Source organism: Geotrypetes seraphini, chromosome 4 (assembly GCF_902459505.1).
Source record: "Geotrypetes seraphini chromosome 4, aGeoSer1.1, whole genome shotgun sequence".
In the NCBI taxonomy this organism is placed as follows: domain Eukaryota; kingdom Metazoa; phylum Chordata; class Amphibia; order Gymnophiona; family Dermophiidae; genus Geotrypetes; species Geotrypetes seraphini.
In genome coordinates, this window is record NC_047087.1 from 311,742,339 (window position 1) to 311,765,920 (window position 23,582).

The 23,582-nt window shown below is 47.6% G+C and overlaps 1 protein-coding gene across 5 annotated transcripts in view; it reads left to right on the forward strand.

Annotated features, from left to right (window-relative positions):
* TDRD1 (tudor domain containing 1) overlaps window positions 1–23,582 on the forward strand; it is a 613,801-nt gene that overhangs the window by 139,883 nt on the left and 450,336 nt on the right. For all 5 annotated transcript variants that reach the window (XM_033943145.1, XM_033943144.1, XM_033943148.1 and 2 more), the window contains 2 exons: window positions 19,586–19,646; window positions 20,192–20,302. In XM_033943145.1, coding sequence (XP_033799036.1) covers window positions 19,586–19,646; window positions 20,192–20,302 — 172 coding nt within the window. The remainder of the gene's footprint in view (window positions 1–19,585; window positions 19,647–20,191; window positions 20,303–23,582) is intronic.

Sequence of the window (23,582 nt, forward strand, 5' to 3'; positions counted from 1 at the left end):
AAATCCCATTGACCAAAATCGATGCCCTGGGGGAAGAATAGAGGGCTCGCAATGCAGCCAGAAAGTGCCCTCCAATGCCCACATATTCGAGAACCGAAAACAAATAGGGCCAGAGAACCTGATCGAAGGCCTTGGCCGCATCTAGGCTCACCAATACGCCCTTGACGTCGGATGCTTGCGCCCTGGCCATAGATAGAAGCGCCCGACGAACGTTAAGAACAGAGTGGCGGCCCTGAACAAAGCCGACCTGTGCTGGAGAGATAACATGCGGTAAAAGAGGTGTCAACCGATTGGCCAGCAAGCGAGATAGGATCTTTACATCTACATTGAGCAGGGATATTGGTCTGTAGGAATCGACCTCCTCCCTAGGTTTGTTCGGTTTTGGAAGTAAAGTAATAGTGGCAGAGTTCGCATAATCTGGGAAAGCACCTTTCTCCATGACCTCATCATAGTAGGACATCAAGGACTCACAGAGCTGAGGCGACATCATCTTAAAGAATTCTGCCGAAAACCCATCCGGGCCTGGGGCTGTACAAGAACGCAATGTCTTGATGGCTTTTTGGATCTCTATGCCCTGTATGGGTCTGTTCAGTATCTCCCGCTGTTGTTTAGTGAAACAAGGCAAGCCGGCGTCTACTAAGTAATCTAAAACTTCGGGGCCAGAATACGGTCCGGGATCTGAATAAAAGTTAGAAAAATGTTGATAGAACGCGTCTGCAATGTCCTTCGGTTTTGTATGAAAAGTGGTAGGGCCATGCCTAATTTTTGAAATATATCTAGATTCTTGCCAATTCTTGGTTAAAGATGCCAGCATCCGGCCCGGTTTATTCCCGTAGCGGTGGAATTTGTATTTGCGATAAATAAGAGAGCGTTTAGTACGATCATGTAATAATGTATTAAGAGATACTTGAGCTGAGTGAAGTTCATCCCGCAAAGCGGCGGTAGGGACACGCAAGTAGGCCGCCTTCAAGGAAGAACATTTTCTCTCCAAACGAATAATGCCTGCCTAAATACGTTTATTCCATGCCGCTATGAAAGCGATGATCGCCCCCATAAGGACAGCTTTAGCGGTTTCCCAGAATAAGCCCGGATCGGTACGGTGTTGTGCATTGTTCGTCAGAAAATCCTCCCAACAAGCCCGGAGGTAATCCCCAAATATAGGATCCTCGTGGAGATAGGATGGAAATCGCCACCGACAGGCTCCCATAGGAGGCAACCCCCAAGCCAGGTCCACCCAAATAGGGCAATGATCGGACACCTCCAGCGGGCCTATGGTAGCCTCAGAGACTTGGACAAACAGAGATTCCGAAATCAGCAGATAATCTAAACGGGAGAAGGAGCCGTGAGCACGCGATTGGTGTGTATAGTCTCGTTCCAATGGATGGAGAAGTCTCCAGGGATCTACTAAGCCCAACGATTGACATAGAAAGGGGATGCCTTTGTTCAAATTCGGTGTAGATGATGCGGAAGAACCAGAACGATCCAGAGAATTATCCATCACTTGATTAAGATCTCCAGCTATAACCAAGGGCAGTGAAGTATCCTGGAGACCTAAGGACACCAGAGAATCAAAAAAATCTTGGGAATAAGTGTTCGGCCCATATACAATCAGCAGCCGGAAGTCTGTACCCTGCAAAGAAATTTTTAAGAGCAGATATCTACCCAAAGGGTCCTCAGAAAGTAACAGTACAGAACATTGTAGCCCTTTGCGGACCAATAAACATACCCCAGCTCTTTTCCCCAAGGAGGAGGCCGAATAAATTGAGCCCACCCAGCCCCTTTGCAGCTTTTGATGTTCCTCCCGGGACAATTTGGTCTCCTGTAAGCATGCCAAGTCAGCCCTATGGTGTTTTATCTGTCTCAAGAGTTTAGTGCGTTTCACTGGAGATTAAATTCCCGACACATTCCAGGACAGGATACGGAGGGAGTGATCACCCAGGGTCAAAACACAGACAACATAAAGCAACATGCCGTAAGTATCTGACACCCGGGCGCCCTGCCCCACCCGAGTTAACAGTGAAAACCCAAATACTGTCACATTTACTCCTATAGCAAATATTGAACAAGCAAAAAATAATGAGCGAGATCCCAAATATCATATCAGTGAGCTGTTCCCAACCTATCTTCCCTCCCCCACCCACACCCCAAAAAAGTCCAAAAATCATATCCCCGAAGGAATATGCAAGAGGTCCAAAAATGGCGCCCCACAGGACCCCATCCCTCCCACTATTAACAGTAAATCAACAGTACAACTCTCGCATGAAACAATGAAAAACAATTCTGTGGCTTCCAGCTAAATGGTTGCAAGCCCCACCAACCATCAGAAACAGCACACCTCTCTGAAGAGTTTCATGGAGGCTCTGAAGAAGATTGCAGAGTTTTATTAATGTAGTCTGCGGCTGCAGAGGCCTCGGTGAACATATGCCAGGAGCCCCCATGCTGGATCTTCAAGACCGCCGGGTAAATGAATTGAAAACGATGTTTGTTCTCCTCCAATCTAGAACACAATGGATAAAAGGCTTTCCTGCGTTCTGTGAGAGCTGCTGAATAATCTTGGCTTATCCGGACAGCAGAGCCCCGAAACTTCAAAGTATCGCGTTGAGCACGATACTGCCGCAAGATCTCCATTTTGTGTCTATAGTTGAGGAATTTGACAATCACCACCCGGGGCCTGGAATCTCCGGCTGGACGCGGACCAAGACGGTGTGCTCGTTTCAAACAGAGCGGGCCCAAGGACGCTGTATCTGGAAATTCTAGCTCCAGCCAGCCCTCCATCTCAGCTATCAGGTGAGTATCCGGTATGGTTTCAGGCACTCTCATAAAACGAAGATTCCCTCGGCGAGAACGGTTCTCCAGATCATCCAGTTTAGAAGCTTGGAGTTGGACCGATTCTTGTAAAGCCGAGAGGTCTAATTCATGTGAGTTTAGGGAGTCCTCTGCTGCAGACATGCGCTGTTCCAGCTCGGTGGTTCGGGCCGCCGTGTCGAACATTAGCTGCTCCAGACGGGTCATCTGGGTTGTCAAAGCATCCATCTGCGGGCCCAGGACCTGTGCCACCGCCGCCTTCAGTTCGTTCAGCGCCGCGGCCGAAAACTCTGTAACCGCCGTTCTGGAAGCGGCCGCCATTTTTCCCGCACCAGGGCTCGCACGCTCCTTGTCTTTGCGCGCTGGTTTCATGTGCGCTGCCTCCTGGGACCGGGTTAAATACCTGTCCATGAGATCCCGGGTCAGCTGCGAAAGAGATCCGCGGCAGCGTGAGAGCCGAAAACCGGCAGAAAGTGGGAAGGGAGGAGCGGGGTCCCGGAGCTGAGCAGGAGCCCGTCCTCACCTGCTCATGGCGTCAGGTGACCTCAATTGTTTCTTTTATATTGAATTGTATTTCTTCCTACAACTTTCCCTTTATTTGATCATGTATGTTAAACAGTCTTGTTAGTTATGTTTAGTCAAGTTATTTTATGTTATGTATTTTTATGATATTTTAATATGTTTAATATTAATTTTATTAGTTATGTATGTTTCCCCAACTTTGTAATTTTTAGCTGTACATCGCTTAGAATCTGGAATAGGCGATTAATCAAATCCTATAATTAACTTGGAAACTTGGTGACAAAATTCATCACCGTCCCCGCGGATAACCGCGGGAAATAATCCCATGTCATTTTCTAGTGTCTATTTCAACCTCAGTCCTTCTACACCAGCATTCTTCAAAGCAAAGCTTGCGGGTCAGTGGTTGTGGCCATTCATACTCTGATTCTTCCCTCTCTCCTTAAAGAATGACATGAAGATGGTTTCCTGTGGTTATCCGCGGGGACGGGAATGGTGATGAATTTTGTCATCGTGTCATTCTCTATAATAATGTAGTGGTAATAAACAATTGAAAAGGAAACAAACACAAGTGAATTATAAAATTCCACAAAAATAACTAAATTCAAAGTCCACAACCTGAGGAGAGAGGATCCTTCACCTCCAAGGGAAGTTGGGTTTCAGGAAAAGTTCAATCACATTAAAGAGAACAGTTGGATTAATTTAATTAAGTATCATCCTGATTAAGAAGTTCCATGGGGGAATCTGAAGCTTTACCAGCTGCTTTACCCTCAAGAAAAAAGTTCAACTGATCAGGGTCATAAAATATATATCTGGTGGGTAACACAGCATTTACAGGGAAAATGTAACAAAAGTTGCTCCCATACTCAAAATTGAGTGACGATAAGACAGGAATTTCTTCCATCTAGCTTGAGTCCATTTCGATACATCAGGAAAAATTGAGACTTTTGAACCATGAAATTCTGAATTATCAGTCCTATAGAATAAACAAAGAACTGCTTCCTTATCCTGAAGAAAGACGAAAGTTACCAATAAAGTTGCTCTAACCATTATTTCTTCTTGTTGAGATGTTTCCAAGATAGCAGTAAGATCTAAGTCTCTTGCTATGGTTCCTTTACCTTTATCCTCTTTAGGAATATTCAAATAATATAATTTTTGTAATGGTGGCAAATTATTTTCAGGAAATTTTAGTACTGATCTTAAGAAGGAATGAAACAGATCTCTTGCCGTTTGGAATTTGGAAATAGGAAAATTTAAAAGTCTAAGGTTCAGACTCCTATTTGCATTTCCCAATTTTTCAATTTTATAATAAGTAAACTTTTGTCCTTCAATTGTAAATTGATTGAAGCCTTTACTTCTGTCATGGATTTTTCTAAATTGTATATTCTATCGGATTGCTTTTAAAATTTCTCTTCAAAAGTTTTAAACTAAATATTGGTGTTCTGGACTGAAGTGACAAAATGAGAGCATACCTTATGCAGTGATTCCAAGCCACTCCAAATAGCCTCCATGTCTATAACTTCAGGTCTTATTAAAAGAGAAAGCAAAGTTGTACCGGTTACTACTCCACTGGGTTCCACCTTCTCCTTCCCTGCTTCAGTGCAGGCTTCCGTTCCTCCGTCTTCTAGTGTCGGCTGTAAGAAAGTTGGCAAGCTATGTACCTCGTCCGGGGTCAGAGGGGAAATCTGCAGCGCCGCCGGAGACATCAGCTCCGGAGCCTCCTGCGCTGCTAACGGCGTCCCCGACTTCATCCCAGGGCGGGGAGGAACTCCAGGTCCCATCGGGCTGAGCGACATCTCGCCCTCCAAGACCGAGGTCTGCCCCCGAGGTCTGCGGATACGCCCAATCCAACTGGGACGGCATAGGAGGTAATTGCCGTCTGCCGCGATGGCGAAGAGACAGAAGAGGCTGGAAGAACGCCCCTCTGTCTTCCCCTGCACTTAGGCATAGCAGAGGTAAGAAAATACTAAGAAGTAGAAATTTTGCCAATAGCGTACAGGAGCCTCTCACAGACGCGACTTACTCCGTCGCCATCTTGGATCCCCCTTCCTTTTATCATGTTTATATATATATTTTTATACTGGCTTTTATGTGCAATTTGTTATAGTTTAGGGGATAGTCAATTCTGTTCTCTGCCCTTCTCTTTTTTTTTCTTACTCTTTGCTCTCCATTTTATTCTCTGCTGCGTGGGCCTTTAGTGCGTGGCGGGACTATGCTTGCACTGCCTGCTTGCTGGTTCTGAGATCCCAGTGGCCTTTCTCTTGGCATCTTCCCCTTATCTTGTTCTACTCTGCTCTGTTCTTTCTTTCCCTTATTTTGGATATCCTTTTACTTGGATTGGGGAGTTTGGGGTGGGTAGGGCTTCTGGGGGATGGTTTGTTTTGGTGTCAGCGACTTCTACTTAGGCTTAATTGGATATACTGGGGGTTCCCCTGTTGTTTACCTGTTTGGCTGACCTTTTACTGTTCTATTGTTAATCCACTCTGTTACCTACCCCTCATGGACCTACTATCTGCGTGTGGGGAGGTTCTTATCCACTGTATGATGGGGCTTTTATTCTTTGGGAGGGTTGTGGGTGAGCTTTTTCCTCTTGGCTTTCTGGCATTTTTCTTTGGAGTGAGCTGATGGAGGGGGGCTACCTGGCTGGTTTCGGGCCATGGGGGTCGAGGGATTCTGTTAGATTGGGGAGTCGGTAGTGCTGGTAGGGGGGAGCGGGGCGTTTTGTTGAGGTTTAGTCGGTAGATGTAATGGGTTGGACACTGTTGGGGAGGAGGGTTCTCTTCGGTAGCTGTTTTTTTTTGTTGGTTTGGAGGTGGTTTGGGGATGGGTAGGGAGAGAGATGGGCCTCTTGTGAGCTCTTCTTTCTGGGTTATCTTGGGCTCGGGGTTGAGAGAGGGGATAACTCAGGTTGGGTGTATGCAGTTTTTGTGAGACTGCGGGGTTTGGAAGGCTTGGGGACGACCTTTCAGGTGGGAGGGAGAGGGTAGTGGGACTGGGGGTATGTATGTTGGGTGGTTGTGGATGCTTCTGGTGTGAACTGTGGGGGTTGGAGGGGGAGTAGGGGGTAGGGGACATAGCAGATCTGGAACTAGGGGAACCGAGGGAGTGCTGTTTTCATCTAGAGTCGGACCTAGCTGGGGGGGTCTGGTCTCTAGCCAGTTTTTTCTATTGCGTACTATGACTATTCTGGTGGCTTTTTCTCTTGAGTAGCTATGGTTAATTTGAATGTGGTTACTCTCAATGTGGATGGTATCCATTCCCCTATAAAACGGAAAAAAAAAATTTTTGACCTGGCTTCGGCAACATCGGAGTGATATTGTTTTCCTTCAGGAAACTCACTTGACTGTTGCGGAACATGAGAAGCTGCGCAGGGAATGGGTCGGGGATGTAAAATACTCTGCCTATAATGGTAGACATCGAGGAGTGGCCATTTTGATTCACAAATACCTGCCCCTTCATATTCATAAGACCATTCAAGATAAAGAGGGTCGTTACGTTATGATCTTAGGGGAACTTTGGGGATTCCAGTTTTTGCTCTGTAATTTGTATGCCCCGAATGTCTATAGCCATAGCTTTTACTCAGGGTTGCTGGGTATTATAGCGTAATATCCTACTTATCACCTGGTTGTGGATGGAGATTTTAACTTTACAGCTGACTCTACTGTAGACTGCTCTCCTGCCAAGCTGCGGCATCGGAATAATCTGCATCAGGAGTGAATTTCCTCTGTGATCTTTTAGCGGTGGTGGATACATGGAGGACACTTCACCCCTTTGATCGAGAGTATACCTTTTACTCCCACCCCCATTACCTGTATTCCCAATTGGATTATGTTCTGATGTCCGCTGCTCTGTTTCCCTGGGTAGACAAAGTTACGATTGAAGATGTCACTCTCTCGGATCATTCTGCAGTGGTGCTGACTTTGGCGGTCACAGACCAGAGATGGGAGAGCTCCTGGTGATTTCCTGCTGCTTTATACTACGATAAGAAATTCCATGAGTTTTTGCGCGCCCGGTGGGTGGATTACGATTCCTATAACAATACCTCTGATGTCGATCCGGCAGTGTTTTGGGACGCCTCTAAGGCGGTCTTAAGGGATCATATTATTCAATATGTGGCCACGGTACGAAAGCGGCAGGGGGAGCGACTGCTCGATCTGTCCAGGCAAATGGCAACTTTGCGTCAGCGTCATCAGAAAACCCTGGCGGGGTAGGATAATCGGCTACTTCACTCTCTGCGTTCCCAGATTAATGAGATCTTGGACCACCGCACACGCCAGGATCTCTACTATCAGTGTCTATCAGTGGGGTGGAAAGGCGGGCAAACTTCTTGCAAATTTGATCCGGCCTTATCGGAAAAAAACAAATTATTCGGTTAGTGCGCAATTCACGGGGAGAGAGCTTTACTCAGGAAGCTCAAATCCGGGAGCACTTTGTGGAATTTTATAGTCAACTCTACGCGAGGAGGGACTTTATGAAAGCGGACCGGGATAATTTTTTCCGGGATATAAGTCTTCCTCGGCTCTCCGCGGTCCAAGTGGAGCAGCTGAATGACTCATCTCCTGGGAGGAAATTAGGCTGGGGATCAAAAAGCTGAAACTTGCTAAATCGCCGGGGCCTGATGGATTTGGCCCAGAGTATTACAAGCTGCTGCCTGATTTGATTGCGCAGCCTCTGGGTGATTATTTCAATTATCTGTCCACTACCACTTCGGGCCTCAAGAGCAATTTAGCTCATATCACCTTGCTACCGAAGCCCGGGAAGGACCCCATGCAAGATAGTTCTTATCGCCCGATCTCCTTATTGAATCAGGATGTCAAGTTGTTGGCTTCTATTCTGGCAGCTAGGCTGAACGTGTTCCTGCCCCAGCTCATAGGGGATGACCAAGTGGGATTTGTTCCTCAGCGCTATGCTTCTATGAATCTTCTTAGGGTGCTGACGGCGCTTCATGAGCACCGGGGGGGGAGGGGGTACCTCTGCGATTGTTGGGCTTGATATGGAAAAGGCCTTTGACAGCATATCTTGGCAGTACCTTTTCTGGGTGCTACGGGAATATGGCATAGACGGGTCCTTTCTTGCTTGGATTCAGGGCCTTTACATGACACCACAAGTGCATTTTATTATCAATGGAGGTCTTTTGCAGCCTTTCCCGCTTTGTCGTGGGACGCGTCAGGGGTGTCCCCTCTCCCCTCTGTTGTTTGTCTTAGCCATCGAACTTCTAGCTACTAAGATCCGCTCTAGCTCTGAGTTGCGTGGTATCCAACTAGGGAGGGCGGAGTATCGTATTAACTTGTTTGCGGATGATATCCTTCTCTTTCTGGATCAGGCCCCACTTCATTTACCGGTGGCGCTGCGGTTGGTTTCTGAGTTTGGTAATCTATCGGGTCTTCAAGTGAACTGTGCGAAATCTGAATTGTTGCCTCTGACGGGACTTGGGTGGGATCCCTGGCATGCTGGGCTTCAGATTTCACTGGTCCACAAGCCGATGCTGTATTTAGGTAGTAGCAATAGTCCAGGCCAGTGTTTCTCAACCTGTGGTATGCTTACCCCAGGGGGTATGCAGCCTGGCCGCTGCCAGAGATCTCTCCCTGCCTCTCACTGGGAATCCCTGCCTGCCCCCCCCACTGAAGCTGCCACCATTGCCTGCCCCCCCACTGAAGCTGCCACCATTGGGATGCCTCCTACCGCTGTCGGCACGCCTGCTGCAAAGCCGACCCGGAACCAACACGCTCCATTCTTCCCCCAGCAAAACTCCATAGCAGGGACTGGCCATGGAGGCGTGCAGTGGCTGGCCCACGAGACTTCCCCCCGACGTCAATTCTGACATTGGTGAGAATGTCCCAGGTCACCCAGGCAGCTATTGGCTGACCCAAGACTTTTCTCTCCGACGTCAGAATTGACGATGGGGAGGGAAGTCTCGTGGGCCGGCTGCTGCACGCGGCCATGGCCAGTCCCTGCTACAGAGTTTCTGCTTGGGGAGGGATGAAGTGTATTTGCTCCAAGTAGGCTTTGCAGCGGGCGTGCTAACAGCGGCAGAGAGGCATCCCGATGTTGGCGGCTTCAGTTGGGGGTGGGGCAAGCAGGGATTCCTGGCGAGAGGCTTCTGTGGACGAGTTGGCTTTGGGGGTGTGTGTGTGTTCAGTGGGCACAGACGGAGGCAGGGAGGCATCCCGACAACTGTGGCTTCAGCAGGAGGGGGGGGGGAGACAGGCTTTGACGCGGGTCTGCTTAAGGAGAGGGAGGAAGGGGGTGGACAAAAGCAGGGAGGGGCACGAACACAAGACACAGAAGGGAGGGGGCATGAACGTGGGACTCAATGGAGGGAGGAAGGGGGCATTAATTTGGGAAATAGGGGGAGGGAGGGAATAGAAAGGGACAATTGTTGGGCCTGTGTGAGTGAGAGGGAAAGAGATGGTGCACATGGGGAAAGGAAGAGGAAAATTGGGCATAGAGAAAGAAGTGAGGTAGAGATGCATGGGGAATTGAAGGATGAAAGGGAGAAATGTTGGATATGATGGTGGAGAGGGAACAGAGGGATAAATTGAAGGGGATACAAGGGGGAAGAATGTTGGGCATAGTGATGGAGAGAGAGAGAGAGAGATGTGGCATGGTGTTGGAGAGGGGTGATAGAAGGAGAAATGGGTATGGGGCTGGTGGGTAGTGGTGAAAAATGATCTGGGGGATGAAAGAGAAAGAAAAGTTGGATTCATGGAGGGATAGAGAAAGAGATGTTGGTTGGAGAATGGAATGAGGTCTGGAGGAGAGGAAGCATGCAGGAGGCAGATAGAAAGAAAGAAATATTGGATGCACAGTCAGAAAGAAGTGCAACCAGAGACTCGTGAAATCACCAGACAACAAAGGTAGGAAAAATGATTTTCTTTTCAATTTAGTGATCAAAATGTGTCAGTTTTGAGGAATTTATATCTGTTGTCTATATTTTGCACTATATTTGTCTAATTTTCTATAGTTGCCACTGAGATGACGTTCCATATTTTAAAGTCATCTGCCTTGACCTTTTTGTTAAAACCCCTAATATAAATGATGATAATTTCTCTGCGTACAGTGTGCTTTGTGTTTTTATAATTTTGTGGTTACCATTATATATTAAGATTATATTGTATGTATATGAAAAATGGATGGAAGTAATTGCGTTACAAATAATATTATTATGAGGGCGGAGTCAGCGGCGGAGTTTGGGGAAGCCAGGGGCGGAGTTTGGGTGGGCCAGGAGCAGAGTTGGGTGGGTTGGGGTGGAGTTTGGGCGGGGATCCTCGTTTGGTATTTGTTAGGCTTAGGGGATACTTGGCTTGAAGAAGTTAGAAACATAGAAACATGATGGCATATAAAGACCAAATGGCCCATCCAGTATGCCCATCCGGAGCAACTATTGTCTCTCTCTCTCAGAGATCCCACGTACTTTCCTATCTCTGTCTCCACCATCTCTTCCGGGAGACTGTTCCATGTATCTACTACTCTGGAGCCTATCACCTCTTAACTTCATCCTATGCCCTCTCATTGCAGAGATTCCTCTCAAATGAAAGAGACTCGACTCATGCGCATTTACATTAAGTAGATATTTAAGCATTTCTATCATATCTCCCTTCTCCCGTCTTTCTTCCAAAGTATACAGATTGAAATCTTTAAGTCTGTCGCCATTCGCCTCTTGATGAAGACCATGCACCATTTTAGTAACCTTCCTCTGGACCGACTCCATCCTTTTTATATCTTTTTGAAGGTGCGGCCTCCAGAATTATACGCAATATTCTAAATGAGGTCTCACCAGAGTCTTATACAGGAGCATCAATACCTCCTTCTGTAGCACCTGGTAGACTGGTATAGTCCTTATGAATGGGTTATATATAAGTTTCAAGTTTATTATAACATTTGATTAATCGCTTATTCTGAATTCTAAGCGATGTACAAAGTAATAAAATTACAAAAGTACAAAATAAGGGGAGACAAACTTAAAAGAAATGTATCATAGCTACTGATTCATAATAATGATTAAAATTACAAATATAAACAAGTTTCGTAGCTATTAATACATAATAAATTAAGATAGACATACATTGATAAAAAAAAAAGAAACAAGAGGAAAACTCGGGATGAAATACAATTTAGATATAAAAGTAGAACAATTAAGGTAAAAACAATAGGATGGGGAATAAAAAATGATAGAAGTAGTAAAAGAAAAAAAAGTTTCAGAGCCAAAAGCAGTTCAATTAAACATTGAATGCATCTTGAAAAAGAAGACTCTTTAATTTACTCTTAAATATTCCAAGATTCTTTTCATCTCACTGCCACCAGCAGGTGGAGACTGAGAAAAAACTTGTATATCAGGATAGCTTTCCCTCTTGCAATCCAGTCTTCCTCAGTCTCCATTAAAGCAGGTGATAAGACTAATTCGGCTCCCCTCTTAGTACTGTTGGAATTTTGTTTTGGACTCCTGGGTTCCCCTTTTGTGCTGGATAGAGCTTGGACGTGTCTTGTTTGGGGATCTGTCCGCACTCAGGGGTGTTAAACTCGGCGGGTATCATGCTGGGTCTCTCCCCCCAGAGTCTTCCTCCCCCCCCAACACATTTTGTAGAGGTGCCTCAGCCGGCGGCTGGGCCCCCTGGTTGGTCCACTCTCCAGCTTTGAGAGCCGTGGAGTCTGTTCTGACTAAGTGAAAAAAAAAAAATCCTGAGATGTGCCAGTATAAAGGGCTCAATTCCTTTTAAAACTGCCATTTGTATTGTTTTTTTTTCTCATCTAACCGGCACTTTTATTACAGCTAGGGCGTTTTTCAGCACAATGAGCACTTTTAAGGGGAAAAATGCTCATTGTGCTCCAGACGCGAGGTACTCACGGCCAGCCTGTGTAAGCGTTGTGCAGGCTGGAGCGGTTGGGGAGTCTCGTTGGCAGCGGTTACTGGCGGCCAGGGCACCCTGCCGCATGTACATCGAGAAGGATTCCCTTACTAATTTGATCACGTCTCCCCACTACTTACCAATCTTCACTGGCTCCCAGTACTTTCCATAATTCATTTCAAATGCTCCTGCCTGGCGTTCAAGATCATTCACGGCATCCTTCCGCCCCTAATCCCCCTATCCTTCCTCGCCCTGACGCCTGCTACCACCAGATCAGCCCACAGACATAAACTATCCTTCCCCTCTCTACACGGCATCTTCCACGCAGGAAAACTGGGAAGATCCCTCCTCTCCAAAATCACAGGCCTTTGGAACGATCTCACTATCCCGCTGCGGAACCTGGGCTCCCTCCAACTATTCCGAAAACAACTGAAAACCTGGCTTTTCTCTAACATATAACATCTCTTCCTCTGTTTCATCCCCTCTTCATATATCTCCTTGTAAATCTTTCCCCTCTCTCTTCCTATATTTTTAGCTTTGTAAACCGTGTCGAGCTCCACTCCCGTGGAGATGATGCGGTATATAAACTTAAGGTTTAGTTTAGTTTACTGCCGGAGCGTCTGGGGATTCCCTTTTCGCGTCGGTTGTTTCCATGGACCCATCGTCAGGAAAGTCCCAGGTTTTTCAGACACGACAGGCCGTAGGAGCTCTGATTTTGGCGGTTTTAGTTTCCAATTTCAAAGGGAACCTCCTTCTTTATCTCGGTTACCTCAGGTGACCTTCCCCATGTTCTGGAAATACAGGGGCAAGGTATGGCAGGGAGTCCCTTGGGATCGTCAGGGTTTTTCCCCCTGAATTTATGTTGGCACTTTGTAAAGCTTATGTGCTGGCAGCTGGAGGTTCCGTGTCCACTCTGGGGGAGGGGGGGTTGCCCCCATTGTCTTCCCCGATGCGGCCCTTACAGTGGCAGTTTTGCCCCCCTCTACTCTCATTCAAATGCCCAAGGGTCTCTTGGGATGATGATTTTTGCCCAGAGGACCAAGATGGTATTGATGTGGATCTGGACCTTTGGGGAGATTTCCAGGATCCGCTTGGGGGGCAAGATCCCACCAGCGAGGGGTTCGAGCACCCCCCTGCTAGTGAAGATGCATCTGTGGTGTGTATTTTTCAGCAGGAAGAGCTTCATGAGTTAATTCTTCAGGTCTCCTCGGTTTTGTACTTTGAGGACACTGTGTTGGAGTCCCTGCGTACGGTGGACCCCTTGCTTAAGGGGATCCGCTCTGCTTCCCGTTCTTTTCCTAAGCATCAGGATATTTGGGAAATTATGATCACACAGTGGCATGTGCCGGAAGCTCCTTTTCATTTTGTGTACTCTATGGTGGTCTCGGCCATTTCTAAGGGGCATATCATGCCTGTTGAGGGTGTTACAGTCTTGAAGGACCCTGAGGAGCGTAAGTTGGAGTCCTTCCTTAAACAGAGTTTTAATGTGACAGCTCTGGTGGTCCAGGCGGTGATGTGTGGTGGGCTGGTGGCTCGGGCATGTTTTCACTGTACCAAGCATGTGCTTGACAGTAAATCTGAGGATTGGGAATTGCTAAAGCGTGAAGTGGCAAAGATTGAATTGAGTGCTGCTTATCTTTCAGCTGCCATGTATGACCTCTTGCGAGCTTCTGCCAAATTGTTGGTTATTGGAGTGGCATCATGCTGTATCTCGTGGCTTCACGCTTGGTCGGCTGATATGGCGTCCAAAGCTAAGTTGACAAAGTTTCCCTTTAAACGGTTCTTTTTGTTTGGTGAGGACTTGGACAAGTTGGTTCAGACCCTAACTGATTCTAAAGTGCTTCATTTGCCTAAGGATCGGCCTAGGCCGCTGGCTCGAGGTGGGTCTGTTCGTGGGCGTGATTTCCGCCGCTTCCAATCTGGTCGAAGGGCTGCCTCTTTTCAGTCTTCTGGGCTCTCTAGAAGCAGGTTCTTTCAGCGCATGCAGTACTTTTGTGGGGCCCGCTGGGGTGCAGGAGCACCCCTGCCAGGTCTCCTGCCACCGGCCCTGCCCAATGACTCCTTGCTGGTGCCCTTCTTGGTTCCGGTGGGTGCCAGCCTGCGAGATCTTTCTCCAAAGTGGGCAAACATCATGTCTGATCAGTGGGTTCTGGAGGTGATTTGGGACGGCTATGCTCTAGAGTTTGCCCGTTCATTGCCAGATCGTTTTCTCACTTCCTCCTCGCAGGTGGAGTGGAAGCAGCAGGCCTTTCGCCAGACCCTTCAAAGTTTGTTGGATCTCCACGCTGTGGTTCCAGTTCCCCTGCAGGAGTGGGGCACAGATTGGTACTTGATTTACTTTGTGGTACCCAAGAAAGAAGCAACCTTTCGACCCCTCCTAGATTTGAAGGGGCGGATCCACAATGCGAAGAAATATGATCATGTTACCCCCTTGTTGATTAAATCCCATTGGCTTCCGGTAAGTCACCAGATCACTTTTAAAATGCTATTCTTAGTATTTAAAACTTTGAGTTATAATGAACCTCAATTCATTACTAGGTTATTAATACCATACAATTCTTCACGATCTCTCTGTTCGACTTCCCATAATCTCCTTTCCATTCCCTCTGTGAAAGTTATAGGCATCAGACGGCACGACATGTTTTCTGTTGTGGCCCCCCAATCATGGAACCTCCTGCCTCAATACATTAGAGAATTAAAAGACTTACCGTATTTTCGCGGATATAACGCGCGCGTTATACGTGATTTTACGTACCGCGCATACCTCTCGCGCGTTATATGCCTGAGCGCGGTATACAAAAGTTTTTAAACATAGTTCCCACCCCGCCCGACGCCCGATTCACCCCCCCAGCAGGACCGCTCGCACCCCCACCCCGAACGACCGCTCGCACGCGCTCCCACCCGCACCCGCATCCACGATCGGAGCAAGAGGGAGCCCAAGCCCTCTTGCCCGGCCGACTCCCCGACGTCCGATACATCCCCCCCCCCCCGGCAGGACCACTCGCACCCTCACCCCGAAGGACCGCCGACTCCCCAACAATATCGGGCCAGGAGGGAGCCCAAACCCTCCTGGCCACGGCGACCCCCTAACCCCACCCCGCACTACATTACGGGCAGGAGGGATCCCAGGCCCTCCTGCCCTCGACGCAAACCCCCTCCCCCCAACGACCGCCCCCCCACCAAGAACCTCCGCCCGTCCCCCAGCCGACCCGCGACCCCCCTGGCCGACCCCCACGACACCCCCACCCGCCTTCCCCGTACTTTGTGTAGTTGGGCCAGAAGGGAGCCCAAACCCTCCTGGCCACGGCGACCCCCTAACCCCACCCCGCACTACATTACGGGCAGGAGGGATCCCAGGCCCTCCTGCCCTCGACGCAAACCCCCCTCCCTCCAACGACCGCCCCCCCCTCAAGAACCTCCGACCGACCCGCGACCCCCCTGGCCGACCCCCCCACCCCCCTTCCCCGTACCTTTGGAAGTTGGCCGGACAGACGGGAGCCAAACCCGCCTGTCCGGCAGGCAGCCAACGAAGGAATGAGGCCGGATTGGCCCATCCGTCCTAAAGCTCCGCCTACTGGTGGGGCCTAAGGCGCGTGGGCCAATCAGAATAGGCCCTGGAGCCTTAGGTCCCACCTGGGGGCGCGGCCTGAGACACATGGTCGGGTTTGGCCCATGTGCCTCAGGCCGCGCCCCCAGGTGGGACCTAAGGCTCCAGGGCCTATTCTGATTGGCCCACGCGCCTTAGGCCCCACCAGTAGGCGGAGCTTTAGGACGGATGGGCCAATCCGGCCTCATTCCTTCGTTGGCTGCCTGCCGGACAGGCGGGTTTGGCTCCCGTCTGTCCGGCCAACTTCCAAAGGTACGGGGAAGGGGGGTGGGGGGGTCGGCCAGGGGGGTCGCGGGTCGGTCGGAGGTTCTTGAGGGGGGGCGGTCGTTGGAGGGAGGGGGGTTTGCGTCGAGGGCAGGAGGGCCTGGGATCCCTCCTGCCCGTAATGTAGTGCGGGGTGGGGTTAGGGGGTCGCCGTGGCCAGGAGGGTTTGGGCTCCCTTCTGGCCCAACTACACAAAGTACGGGGAAGGCGGGTGGGGGTGTCGTGGGGGTCGGCCAGGGGGGTCGCGGGTCGGCTGGGGGACGGGCAGAGGTTCTTGGGGGGGGGGCGGTCGTTGGGGGGAGGGGTTTGCGTCGAGGGCAGGAGGGCCTGGGATCCCTCCTGCCCGTAATGTAGTGCGGGGTGGGGTTAGGGGGTCGCCGTGGCCAGGAGGATTTGGGCTCCCTCCTGGCCCAATATTGTCGGGGAGTCGGCGGTCCTTCGGGGTGGGGGTGCGAGTGGTCCTGCCGAGGGGGGAGAAGAATCGGACGTCGAGGGGGGGCATCAGGCTTTCAGGATGGGGACAGGACTTCAAGGGGGGACAGGCAGACCTTCAAGGGGGGACAGGCAGACCTTCAAGGGGGGACAGGACTTCAAGGGGGACAGGCACGGAGAGGCGGGGCAGTGCACCGAAAGTCAGGGCGGGTGAATGGTGAGTCGGGGCAACCAGAGGAGAGTCGGGGCAACCAGATGAGAGTCGGGGAGGGCGAAAGGAGAATCGGGGTGGCCAGAGGAGAGTCGGGGAGAGCGAAAGGAGAGTCGGGGTGGCCAGAGGAGAGTCGGGCAGCATGCGCGTTATATGCCTGAGCGCGGTATAGAAAAGTTTTTGTACATATCATCGTGATTTCTGCGCGCTATACCCCTGTGCGCGTTTTACAACGGTGCGCGTTATATCCGCGAAAATACGGTATCTTCATTTAAAAAAACCTTAAAAACATATCTTTTCAAAGATGCATATGATTCTTTGCTTTTCATTTAATTATTGCTATTTATGAAGCTAAATTTACCCTCCCTTGTGTTCTTCCCATTCATGTTTTTCTTCCTCTTCTATTGAAAGATTGTTAACTTCTTCCCTTTTTCACACACGACTCTCGTCAATTTTAACTCACATTGTCAATTCCATTTTGTACGTCAGCACTTATATGTTATCTGTATATTATTATTACGTTGTACATCACTTAGCAAACTAAATAAGCGATCCATTAAGTACGAATAAACTTGAACTTGAACTTTCGCCAGACCCTTCAAAGTTTGTTGGATCTCCACGCGGTGGTTCCAGTTCCCCCGCAGGAGTGGGGCACAGATTGGTACTTGATTTACTTTGTGGTACCCAAGAAAGAAGCAACCTTTCGACTCCTCCTAGATTTGAAGGGAGTCGACAGGGCTCTTCATGTGCCTTCCTGCCCCTTGGAAACTCGGCGGTCTGTGATTCTGGCAGTTCAGCCGGGGGAGTTTTTGATCTCTCTAGATCTGACGGAGGCCTACTTGCACAGTCCTATTCGGGCTTCCCATCATCGCTTCCTGCGCTTTGCGATCTTGGGGCAACATTATCAGTTTTCTGCATTTCCCTTGGTCATTGACCAAGGTGAACCAAGGTCTTGGTGGCGTTGCCAAAAGAGGGCATTCTAGTTCATCCCTACCTGGATGACTAGTTGATTCGTGTCAAGTCATTCCAGGAGAGCACCCGGGTCACTGCTTGGTGTGTGGTGTTTCTGCATTCGCTGGGATGGGTAGTCAACCTTTCCAAGAACTGGTTGTCTCCATCTCAGAGCCTGGAGTATCTAGGAGTGCTATTCAACACCTCCTTGGGGAAGATCTTCCTTCCAGAGGCCCAAGTAAGCAAATTGCATTCTCAGTTTTGCCTGCTTTTGGCATCCCGGTGTCCTTGGACGCAGGATTTCCTCCAAGTCTTGGGGTGGATGGTGGCTTCCCTTGATGTGGTAAGGTGGTCTTGGGCCCAAATGCGTCCTCTTCAGTATGCTCTTCTTTGGAAGTGGTCGCTTCAGATGCACAGTCTGAATCATCCTGTTATGCTGCCGGGTTTGGCTTGGTGCATTCTTTGTTGGTGGCTCCAGACTTCCCATCTTGTACAAGGGGTGAGTCTGGAGCAGCAACAGTGGACAGTGCTGCTCACGGATGCCAGTCTTCTCGGTTGGGGAGCTCAGTGTCTAGGTCATTCAGCTCAGGGCACCTGGTCCACGGAGAAGGCTTCTTGGTCGATCAATGTCTTAAAGACCAGAGCCATCTGTCTGGTGTTATTAGCCTTCCAGCCTTTTCTGATGGGCAAGTCAGGGTTCTTTCAGACAATGTGGCTGTGGCCTATGTCACTCATCAGGGAGGCACCAGGAGCACTTTGGTGGCATAGGAGGTGGCTCTGCTCATGGTCTGGGCGGAGTCTCATCTTCAGGACATTTCAGCTTCCCACATAGCCAGAGTAGAGGATGTTCAAGCGGACTTTCTCAGTTGTCACGTGTTAGATCCCGAAGAGTGATGTCTATGCCCCATGGCCTTTCAGTTGATAGTGCATGCTTGGGGTCAGCCCCTCATGGACCTGATGACCACAAGTGTCTGACGTCAGAGAAAGGGCGGGACCGCCGGAAGAGGAAGCAGCATAGACACAGGGCTAAGAGAAGGGGCAGGACCGCCGGCAGAGGAAGCAGCAGGACGACGGTAGGCAGCTTCTACATGATGGGGGGGGTGGGTGGGGAGGCTGTGGGGGTGCGAGCGGTCCTGCGGGGGGGGGGGGGGGGGTGAATCGAAAATCGGGGGGGCATCAGGCTTTCAGGATGGGGACAGGACTTCAAGGGGGGACAGGACTTCAAGGGGGAGAGGAGAGTCGGGGCGGGCTAAAGGAGAGTCGGGCTGGCCAGAGGAGAGTCGGGGCGAGCTAAAGGAGAGTCGGGCTGGCCAGAGGAGAGTCGGGGCGGGCTAAAGGAGAGTCGGGCTGGCCAGAGGAGAGTCGGGGCGGGCGAAATAGAGTCGGGCAGCGACGGGAGAGTCGGGGCGGCATGCGTGGTATAGGGGTGTGCGCGGTATATAAAAATTTATTTACATAAATTACGGTTTTCCGCGCGCTATACCCGTGTTCGCGTTTTACACAGGTGCGCGGTATATGAGTGAAAATACGGTACTTACCTGAGGGCTTATACTCACCTGGGAACTTGCCCCATCCCTTCTAGTTTAAAGCCCTCTTCAGTAGATTAGCCAAATTGCTAGTGAAGACACTTCTTTCCTTCTTTGATAGATGCACACCATCCCTGCTCAGTAGCCCTTGGAACACTGGTCTAGGCTACCACCATCACTGGTGCTAGTCACATCTGCTGACCTTGCAACAGCACAGATGTTGGCAGAGGAGGAAGTGTTCTCAAAATTTGAGAGAGGGAAACAGAGTTGAGGGGGGAGGATTGAATTTTAGAAAGCTGCTTCAAGTGGAAAAAAAAAATGAAAGCTGCTTTTAGTACTTGTTTAAGTGTGTACAATATTGATTTTTTATTATATAATTGATTGGATGGAGAGGTGACATTAGTTTTTTCATTTCAATTTTCAGTAAAATGGAAGATCCTTGCACGTCACTAACTGAGTCCAGAGAGAGAAAGAATGATCAGCAGGTATTTTGTATTTGTTTGCATAGCTAAATTGATTTTGAGAGCTTCTGCCAAAGTAAAGGCTCTGCTTTAATTACAGATGTAATAAAAGCGTAATTTCCTGGGATAGGTTTTGTCATTATCATGAATATTGTGTTACTGAATCCCAGGTTCTGGTCTTCTGTACTGATATGCCCAGCTCTTAATAGAGGAAGGTGGACATTTATGTAAAATATAAACAAGCCTCTTATCACTTAACAGATGTGGCTCCTAAACCTGTCTTGGGGGAGAACTAACTGATTAAGTTTTGAGGATATCCCAATGAATATGCATGAGATGGAAAATAGATATTGTGCATATACAAATCTCATACACATTTCATTCTGCTATCCCGATGATTGGTTCATGTTCCCTCCTTGAATCCCTCCCTTTCTCTCAGTACAAATATTGGATAGTCATAATAAAAGGCCTCATTCCTGTTCCCCTTTGACAAACACATTTCCCATTGACAAAAGCATACACATTTTGTTGTTTATATAATTCTTTTTATAGTTTTTATTTTTATTTAGGTTGACTTCCCTAGTTTGGAATCTCCCAATAAGATTGGGAGTAGTATCCAGAAGAAAATCATGCTTTCAGATTTGCAGAATTATGAGCTCAAAAAGGGAATGAAATTTCAGGTATGTCTGTGGCTATATTTTGATTAGTTAATAAGGAGCTAGATAATATAAATAATATAATTGATACATCTGTACAAACACACTAACTAGAGATATTCTCAGGGCAAATATTTCTGGTTAATTTGGCCTTTTCCTCAATTTTCTGACATTTTGTTTCACACACTTTTCAGTAGATAACTTTTTAACGTGCTCAAATTGACTTAATTCAGTTCTGTATATCCCACATATTTATACTGTATGCTAGTGGATCTGAATATATGTATCCTAGAGGAGAGGAGAAGGTATTATAGACATTTAAGACGCAACACTCCAAGAAAATAACCCCAAAAATTTCATCTTGCAATGGTGCAACAAAGAATGCAACTATCCTAGATGAGCTAGCCCCAGTACAAACAAAAATCATAATCAGCAGACGATCAGACAAATGGTTCGACAACGAACTACTCCTACTCAAAATACAATGCAGACGACTAGAAAGAAAATGGAGAAAAAGTAACCAATAATAACACTAAAACAACACGGAGAAAAATAAACCAACAATACACCAACAAAACTAAAAGAAAAGAGAAGGACACACTACATCAACCAACTAGGCACAGAAGTTCAAGACACAAAAAAACTATTCCAACTATTAAAAGAACTCACAGACACTAAACCCTTCGTAGCCAATAACGACTGTCCATCCACTTCAGTCACCATTCTAGCCAAATATTTTAGAACCAAAATTACAAGAGCCAGGACAACCTTCGCAGGAACTCCAATCCACCTGGACGAGATCATAATGCCCCCCACAGAAAAAGAATCAGCTGGAGCAGACAGAGCCTGGTCCGACTTCACCACAATACAATGGTCCGACCTAAACAAACTCTACAAAAAAATACAGCCCTGCAGCCTGTGACCTCAACCATTGCCCCCCATACTTGTTAAAAGCCTCCAGCCCAAAATTCCACACTCCCATACAATGGATACAATCCTTGCTCACAGAGGGCCTATTCCCACAAGACCTCAGTGAAATCATCACCCCGATCATAAAAGACCCAAAAGTAGCAACAGATCTACCATCCAACTACAGACCCATAGCCTCAATACCATTATATGTGAAGCTAATGGAAGGCCTCGTAGCTAAACACCTCACCAACTACCTAGAAAACCACAACTTACTCCATCCTACACAGTCTGGTTTCAGAACCAAGTTCAGCACAGAGACACTACTAGGATCTCTCTTGGACACAGCTAGACAACTCCTCAGCACAGGCAAAAAAATGCTAGTTATACAACTAGATCTCACCGCAGTATTTGACCTGGTAGACCATGACATCCTACAAATACTAGAATCAATAGGAATCGCAGGAAAGATGCACACTTGGTTTCAAGGATTGCTACAATCCAGGACCTAAGAGTAAAAACAAACAAATAAAAATCAGAACCATGGTCCAACCCCTGTGGAGTACTCCAAGGATCGCCTTTATCTCCAACTCGCTTCAATCTCTACACTGCATCCCTTGGCATCTTCCTATACAAATTAGGCTTAACTTTCTATAGCTATGCAGATGACATCACCATCCTCCCTCCTTTTGATCAACCTATACACTCCATGACAGACAAACTATACAGAACACTAGAATCGGTGGCTACATGGATGAAAGTATACAAACTAAAACTGAACCCAGACAAAATAAAATTTATATTTCTTGAAACAAACAAAACACCAACCATAATAAACTTAGTAATAAACTCAATCACATACCCCACTCAACCCACCCTAAGACTTCTGGGAGTGATGATAGACGGAAGCTGTACCATGCAACCACAAATCAACAAAACAGTACAGAAGTCATTCGTGGTCATGAGAAACTTAAGGCAAATCTGAAAATTCTCTGACAGAAAACAATTCCAGTGTCTAGTCCTAGGACTTTTAGACTACTGCAACATCCTCTATCTCCCCTGCCCCGCAGTCATGATAAAACAACTACCAACAGTACAAAACACAGCCCTGAGACTGATTATTCACTGAAGAAATATGACCACATCACCGCCGCTTACCTCGACTCACACTGGCACCCAATACAATTCAAATTTTATTGTCTACTATTTAAAGCAATCAGTGGAGACAGCCCAGCCTACTTGAACAACCGCCTTATCCAAACTGACACAACCAGGCAAAGGAGAACCCAAACATCATTCATGCACCCCCAATCAGAGGTGTCAAACGCAAAAAAAATTTGATGGCCTATTGGCCACGCAGGCAGCGAAACTTGACCATCAATTATCCAATCTACTGATGACGACACCAGACTACAAAACCTTCAAAAAAGAAATTAAAATCCTACTATTCAAGAAATCCATCAAGACAAACTAACTCCACAGGAAGTATCTTAATTCCCCAAAGTAAACTGCTCAACTATGTAATCTCTTCTGGAATTGTCCAGATAACCTCCAATGTAATCTACCTTGAACCGCAAGGTAATGGCAGAATAAAAGTCACTAATGTAATGTTTAAGTACTTAAAAGGTATTGTTGAATAAATCTTCTTTAGCAACTAATCCAGACCGGCATAGGTTAATCTTAAAAGCGGTTATATCTCATCATGACCATCAGGTGGAGACTGAAAACAAAACTCTGGAATAGTACATAATAGGTGCTTTTCCCTATTTCTATCAATCTTCTTTCAGTCTCTAGCAGGTGTGAGTGAGCTGTACCCATCTCTCTTGGTAGAGCTGTTGGAATTTGTTTAGGGATCCTGGTCCCCGTTTTTGTGCCGGATATATCCAGATATTAATTTATACCACTGTGCGGCCTGGTGCCCCAGAAAGTCCACCTGAAAGCATAAGAATTCCAAGCTATATTGATTAGTGAGATTTTTCCATTCAGGGAACCCTACCTGAATGGCTTGCTTCAGTTGCAACCATCTAAAACTTTGTGATTTACTAAGACCAAATTTATGTTTGCAACTGTGAAAACTCAAGCAACTAACCATTCGACAAAACATCTTCTAATGTACGTATACCTACCATCATCCAATGCTTCCAGATGATATTAAAACTGCCAATTTGAATCTTGGAGTTTAGCCAAATAGTTTGATTTGTTAAATTTGTAAATTGGAATAGGTGTTAGATTATTTACATATCTTAAGGTTTTCCATGTATCAACTAATATTCTGTTTTCTTTATATAGCCTAGGCATCTTAAGAACATGGCAAAGTCGCAGAGGAAACATAAGTCGCCATTCCAACCATATCCAATCCAGGATATTATCAATGGGCTCTGGGAGGACCCAATAC